This window comes from Colletotrichum costaricense, assembly GCF_030867565.1.
Source record: "Colletotrichum costaricense strain IMI 309622 chromosome Unknown Scaffold_5.1, whole genome shotgun sequence".
NCBI classification, from domain to species: Eukaryota; Fungi; Ascomycota; class Sordariomycetes; order Glomerellales; family Glomerellaceae; genus Colletotrichum; species Colletotrichum costaricense.
Window position 1 is genome coordinate 1,434,569 of NW_026848234.1, and position 7,527 is coordinate 1,442,095.

Sequence of the window (7,527 nt, forward strand, 5' to 3'; positions counted from 1 at the left end):
CACGAACCGTGACGACATGTCTCCCACTTCATTTGCCTTTGCCTGGGATCCGATTGTCATGCCAGTTGGCACAGACCTGTCGAGTGTCGAGGCAGAAACAGATGGCACGCGCCAATGGCCACTCAGTCCTGGTCGATCTGCCCCGTGCCTTGAAACCCGGCAACCCGCAGCTTTCAGAGATATCCCGGCCAACCTACATGTTCAAAAATCCATGCCTCGGCCGGGTCTAGCCAGCAGCGTTCAAGCCCACCATGGTCGACATGGCTCTAGCATGGCTGTCTCTCACAGCGACTGCTCCAAGGTGTTCCCTAGCAAATCAGTTGGATGTTGTGGCCCAAGTGTCGATGACTCTCTGTAGACATTTCTTGGCTCCCTCTAACCTTGCTTTTTCGTACTCGTTCGGCCGGCAAAGATTATCTCTCCACCCACCCACACGCTTCAGTTAACCTTGTCTGACATTGTCTCTCATCTTCATCTCTTGTCTCGTTCTCTTTCGCTTTCTCTAACCACCCTGAGAACGTTCATGCTTACTCGGTTGTTGTCATCTTCTCTTCCACCTTCTCGACTCTTATTACTCGTTGTCTATCATTCTGTTTAGTCCATCCACAACTGGGTTGACTCGCAAGGTATCCCACCTCCCCGACTGCTCCTTCGGGATCATCCCATTTCTTGTCTGTGCCCTGGCGTTTCTGTTTGATCTCCCACCCCCTCCCTCTCCTAGTCTAGGAACTCCCACATTCATCCTCACGAATTTGTACGCCGTATCCTCACCGGCTCGCCGAACGCTCTCTCCCCCTCCACCAAGACCCCCATGGCCGTCCTTTCTCTCTCCCCGTCGCCGCCGCCGCCACGGCGCCGCGGCCCCTGTCAAACATAAAGCTTACTCAACTGGGTTAATCAGTACGAACGCACTACTCAGGTACCTCGCACCGTTCCCCCGCCGGTCTTGGCCGTTTTATTGTTGGACCTGGCTAGTGTATGGCTCCAATGTACCTACGCAATACGAAAAGCCGTGGTCTGCTTCAAGCAGAAGTACACACATACGCATACCACAGATCCCTCTTGATCCCATAGCACGCACTACTGTATCCTGTTATGCAACCTGGTGCCTTGCGTGCCTTTGTCCACCTCATCACCATGGTCATTCATGTCCATGTTATGCCCAGGCTGACCCAAAGAGTGTTGTGTGCGCCGGCCACAGACCTCATCGACTTGTGGTAGGTATCCACTCCAAGCATTACTATCTCTTGCTATGCTCTACTTCCAAGACCGATTTCATGGCGGCTGAACACGCATCGGCGCCGTTTCCTTCCTCCCCTCACAAGTCCCAGTGGAGTGCTTGATACCAAACATTCAGAGCCAGTGCCGGGCCACCAAGTAGCCTTGTACCCTCGCTCAAGGATCCATGTTGCACATCTCCATGTGCTCCATTGTCTTGCGTTAAACGACTGTGCGTGCTCAGTCTGCTTTTCGTCCTGAAGCAGGCACCGCCTCGGCCTCCCAAGATCCCATCGCCCGTCACCCACACACTATTACCAACCCTATCCATCCAAGCTATTCCCACTCTGCTGGGAAGAAGCTGATGCCATGCCCAGACCGCTTCCGTATTCGCCGAGCTGACGGGTCCCATGCAACCCTTGCCCACTGCGCCCGGCCCTGGTCCATACATTATTCCTTTCTCTCCTCGACTTTGCTTCCGCGATATATTTCAAAACCGTCCACCCTTTCCGCCTGCTTCGTACCGATCCTGGAGGAACTCTTCTCTCTTACTACTACTCGTTCATCTTCTTCATCGCTGTTACCAAATTCGTAGACGCAAGTTCGTTCAGAACTATAATCCGCAGCGTCATTGCCTTATCGAACCCTACGCCTTAGACCATTCCGTCGGGTCCCTTCTTATTACACGGCAACCGCTCCCAATTCACAGCCTCCCCTTCCACCTCTTCAAATTCGATACACATTTCTAAATTTATTTGATTGTCCCTACCTCGTATACATCATCGAGTACGTAGCATCGTGTGCCTCACCAATTCAAGCACATCGAACTTGATTACCATCACAACGACAAAGTCTGGCCAAGACATCGCATCATTCGCTTGCAGCTTGATGATAGCTCCTGTCTAGTAACCTCACATCAAACTCGATCGCTTCAGAGCGATCCAAAAATACCGTCACGATGGTCTTCTGCGCATACTGCGGGAAGTCCTTCACCAGAAAGGAACACCTAGAGAGACATATCCCAAGCCGTATGTTGATTCTCGTGCTGGAAATGGTCGAGACCGAGCAAAAACTGACTGTCCTGGTATAGACACCAACGTAAAGCCCCACCGCTGCAGTGCCTGCCAGCTTTCGTTCGCACGACGGTTAGTTCAATATGGAATCTCATCGACAGACATCCACTGACACACCTATGACAGAGACCTTCTGCAAAGACATCACTCAACATACCATGAGGCGCGGGACCCCATGGAGCCGTTGCCTGGCGGTGTTCCCACAGTAGCTGGCCGGACACCAATCGCTTGCCAAAATTGCGCCAACGCAAAGACGGGTTGTGATAAGAGAGTACCTTGCTCGCGTTGCGCAGAGAAGAATCTGCCCTGCGCAGCGAGATTCGCCCGGAGATCATCAAAGGCCGCGGTCAGAGCTGCCCAGGCCAGCGCGGCTTTCCAACAACAAATGATGCCGACTGTGCCCCAACCACCACAGCCAGCTCAGCCTGTTGCATTCATGGACCTCGATCCAACCATGCCCAAGCAAGACTCACCTGGCAAGATGTCAACTGGGTCTCCAATTGCGACCATGGACCCTCGCATGATGGAAGGCCCTGTGAAGAAGAGCTCGCCAGCACAGTCACATCCCAGTTCTGATGACTTCCCATCACCACACAGCCGGGTAGATGGGCTCGACGAGTTCATGCAGCTCAACAGCGATTTCATCACACCTGACACGAACTACCAAGATATGATGGTCTGGCCTGAGTACCCTCTGGAGCTCGACATGTACTCCAGTCAGCTCCCGATGTCGCGGCCCGACATGTCTATGCCCAGCTTCACAGAACTGAGCGACATGTCGTCAAGCTCAGCATCAGAGCCAATGACTGCCTCCTCTTCACGAGGATCTATCCACACGCGAAGCACCAGCATCATGTCCACAGCTGATTTTGACACTACAATGAAGCCAGCTGAGCAAACCGTCGGTATGCCGAGTGAATCAGCGATTCCAGAGTTTGAAGTTGTCATTGCCGCCGAGGACTCCTGGCCACTCGCTCGATGCAATCCGCCCATCTATTCAGGAACGTGCCCGAGGACGGCGATCGTGCACTTGGAATGCCTGGAAAGAAAGTCCAAGGAAGATGGTACCTGGAGCTCGCTCGAGAAGTACCTGGAGAACGTCGATTGGGACACTACCGATGCCTCCGTCGTTCCTCTCACATCTCGTACTCGCGACCGCATGCTGGCCATTACGCAGTCATTCCTCCAGAAGGCGCTTGACATTCACCGAAGCGGGCTCAGCAATGGGTACTCCAAGACTGGATACGCCACACCTAGCGAGTTCAACTTCATTGTTTTGCCGCCTACAAAGATTCTCGAGTATTTCCTCCGCAGTTACGTTCGCAGCTTGCAGTACTACTACCCCCTCATTGTCGCAGGATGCGTTGACCCCAATGAGATGCTGCTGAACAACCAGGCGTCGACATTGCTGCTTCTGTTGATGATCGCACAAGGCGCTGCGGCAGTGCCGATGGCTGAGGCACGGTACCTTGCTGCAGGTCTGACGGAAACCTGTCGCATCTCACTCTTCGATATCATCGAGAAGGATGTCGAGCTGTCTGCGGACCCCGTCGCCTTGAGATGTGCACTTCTCTTCACTCTCCAAGGTGCTTGGAGTGGTGACAAGTGGTTGATGGATATCTCGATGGGACAACGGGGAATGTACTTATCGGTAAGCAGCCACAATCCTCCCAACATGCTAAGAATAAGTTCACTGACGTAAAGCAGATGCTCAAACACGCCGGCATGTTGGAGCCTCAACCATCCATGATCCCCACGTTGAACAGCACAACAAGCACCGAGCTTCAGTGGCGGGCTTGGTTGCATCGAGAGATGCAGAACAGGCTTGTATACAACTGGGTCATGTGTGACCAAGAGCTCAGCCTGTTCCATGATACCCCGCCGCAGTTGGCCATCACCGACCTACAGTGCCCGCTCCCCAGCCCCGAGGCCCTTTGGCTTGCGTCCAACTCGGAGCAGTGGTTCGCAAATGTCCAGAATCTCTACGGTTGCACCGCGAATGTCAACCCGCAGCTTCTGTCCAGCCCTTCCCTCACTCCCTCTCTGTGCGAGCTATTCCAAGACTTCCTCCACGACAACCTCTCCCGCCGCCAAGCCGGCCTGTCTCCTCAACAGCTTCGCCTTCTCCTTCACCCCCTCCAGTCCCTTCTCTGCCACCTGAGGCAAATGCTCTCCTGCTTCTCCGATGTTCTTTCTACCCGTCGCGCGACTTCGAGGACTGTGACCAAGTCGAGCACCATGCTCCGCCTGGAAGAGGTTCAAGCACTTCTCCAGAAGTGGTACGAGCTCACCATGCTGTACTACAAGAGTAACCCCAACTGCACGACCACGCGCTGCAACCTGGTTCTCTACCACCTCATCTCCCTCAACGCCGTTACCAACTTCCCAGAGATTGAGCGTCTCGCCCGCCGCGACGGCTTCGATGGCTCCTACTGGGAGCTGAGCCTGCGCCACAAGCGCTGCGTCTACAACCGCGAGGAGGCAATCTTCCACTGCGGCCAGGTCCTGCGTCTCTTGCGCTCCATGCCTGCCGACCGCCGCCCTTGCTGGTGGGCCGCCGGTGTCTACCGCGCGACCCTTATCCTCTGGGCTGACAGCGTCGCACGCCTTGACCCCAACTTCCAAAAGGCCCAGCAGGCCCACCAGCAGTCATCGTCCCCGTCATCTCAGCACCAGGGCCAAAGCCCCGAGCATCTTAGCGGCGCTGGCGCCTCTAATGCTGCCGCGGGCGGACAGCATGGTAGCGGAAATGTCGTCGCGATCGACCAGGTCACACCGGAAGACCCGTCCGTCATCTCCTACCTGTGGAGCGGGGGCGACGGAATCGCCGTCCTGACGCGCCGCGACGGCACCACGCTTGGCTTGGACAAACCTGCCGAGGTGATCAACTACGGCATCATGGCCATCGAAGAAGGCGTCACATGCCGTGTCGGCGATGGTATCAGACGCAAGCTCATCACCCTCAACAACAACTGGAACGTGGACGGCCTCGCCAACACGGCTACCGCGTAAAGAGAGATCCATTGTCCCTCGTTCTTACTCTGAACATCCTTCGAACTCAACCAAAAAGTATTTTATCTTTCTTGCTATGTTGTTTCTCTCATACACACTTGGATATATGGATCTTGTGGATAACCGTCCTTAACTCTGTACAATCTTCTCTTTGCATTTTTTCCAATCGGCGTTCATGGTTTATGATGACGGGTACATTGGGGAAGGACACATGAACATGATGGACGAGACACATTCTTCGTCAACAAACTGGCACAAAGGCTATCCAGTATGATAGGGTTTTGCTTTTTGGGTATATTTGTCTTGCTGTTCTATACGATCTTGTCCATTATTTAGATACCTCAGGCCGCTGGTCATGACATGGAGGGCCTTCACTTCTTAGCGACATGTACTTTGGTCACTTAACAATTACAAGCTTTAACTTGGACACACAATCTTCCCATAATTAAATCGAACCAGTGTATCGAGTTGACGAGTTCAACTACCGGAAATGGTATGACTTCGAAGTCTTTAATTACGCAACGCTGCAGATGAGATGAAAAGTCGCATGAGTTGACAAGACATTGACCTTTACACCACTTCCTTCCACAATTGGACGGAGGCATGTGATGTTGAGATATGACAAGCAGACATACGACACACCTGAGAAAAGCAAGCAACATGATCCTCGTGATTATGATGCTCTCGATAAGATTTGTCGCTCGCATGTGAGAACACCCAATGAACTCGCGCAATCTCATGTCTCATGTCTCATGTGTTCCTTGTACAGACTTGATCTAGAAATCCCTCCCGACGAGACGGGAAGTCAAACCTTAGTTGGAAGTGGAGGGCGGAAGGTGGATGGTAGGTGGACGGGTAGGTGGGCATGCAGAGCAAGGACAATAGCAAGAGTTGCTTCTCTGCTTGGTACTTAGACAAGAATGTCCTTGCTCTCGTTCACCGCTGACATCATCTGTGCGCATCAAACTTGTTTGGACAACGAACACAGGTGAAAGCGATTGGGCCTTCATCCTACGACCCAGCAGATTGGGTGCCGTGAGAAAGGAGGATCGGATGATAACTCCGCGGCACGGAGAGGGCGAAGCTCTCCCTCTTTCTTGTAGATGCTTGGCGGCGCCGGCGGAATTCGGGAGTGTATTGCCAAGTCAAGACGCCAGCGAGACGTGCAGGGCACACCGCTTGCAGACTCGATACGGCGATAATGAGCAGAATTTCGATGCGTGAAGGATTGAGGGTTGTTAAGCTCGTTGTCAACAAGGTGTACCCTTCATCCCACGCCTCGTCATACCATCGACCTCCCATGCTCGGTTATAGATGAAGAGTACGAGGCATACTCTCACATTATGAAAACGGGAGATCTACGATGCATAGCATGAACCATCATTGTATGGTATCAGAAAAGATGTTAGCGTTTCAATGGAAGAGTCGATGTATGATGATGTTTGTTATGTTTTCTTGTGACCGCAGATAGACACCACTTCAGTAGCGCCAAGGGTCTTCCAAGGAACCCATCATGAAAGGGGACGCAACCTTCTCGAAGATCAAAAAGCTTGCTTCTCAATCGGCCGAAACCCGCGGGCGATGACTACCCATACGTTTCCAAAGTTGCGCGGCAGGCGTGGGATATTGGACGCAGTACGAGCGGAAACTCGGACGGAGGGGGACAGAGGCGCCATCACGGGGTGACGGACTTATGTTTTGAAAAGTCAGAGTCTACAAAGTCTTGAGAGAGAAGCGCCCGTGCGAATTTCTCCCCCGAGACCGAGGGTAGCATTCAGAGAGTAACGGTTCACGACAGCAAATGGGAGTTTCCGAAGAATACTCCGAGTTCGAGTGGACAGGCTACGAGGAGGAGGGGTCATGCTGTGTTTCACAGCGTCGCGGCTAGTAGACTTCCAGCCCCTCTCTTTGATAAAGAATGAGATAATACCGTTTTGGACGGAGGACCTGAATGCAAGAAACGTTTGTGGGAGCGCTTTTCTAATGCGGTGCTCGCGATCGACAGGGCAAGGGGAAGGTCGTTCCATACGGTCCAATATCCCTACAGGGCGATGGCTGTCCTTGCTGGTAGAGTTACGAATGTTTCCCATGACAGACACCTAGCGTTTTGCTGGTCCCTTTTTTGACATGAGGGTGTGATGGAAAGACAGAAATTGAGTAGTCTGAGCGGACTTGCTAGGGAATCCGACCCGAGGTCCCCTACATGAGGTGGCCGAGTCGGAAC

General features: G+C 53.2%; 1 protein-coding gene across 1 annotated transcript; it reads left to right on the forward strand.

Annotated features, from left to right (window-relative positions):
* Positions 1-2,176: 2,176 nt before the first annotated feature.
* CCOS01_05626 (uncharacterized protein) lies at positions 2,177-5,303 on the forward strand (the record flags this gene model as incomplete). Its single annotated transcript, XM_060453803.1, has 4 exons — positions 2,177-2,246; positions 2,309-2,363; positions 2,418-3,942; positions 3,999-5,303. The coding sequence occupies 4 exons, from the start codon at positions 2,177-2,179 to the stop codon at positions 5,301-5,303; spliced, it is 2,955 nt and encodes a 984-aa protein (XP_060315575.1).
* Positions 5,304-7,527: the final 2,224 nt, after the last annotated feature.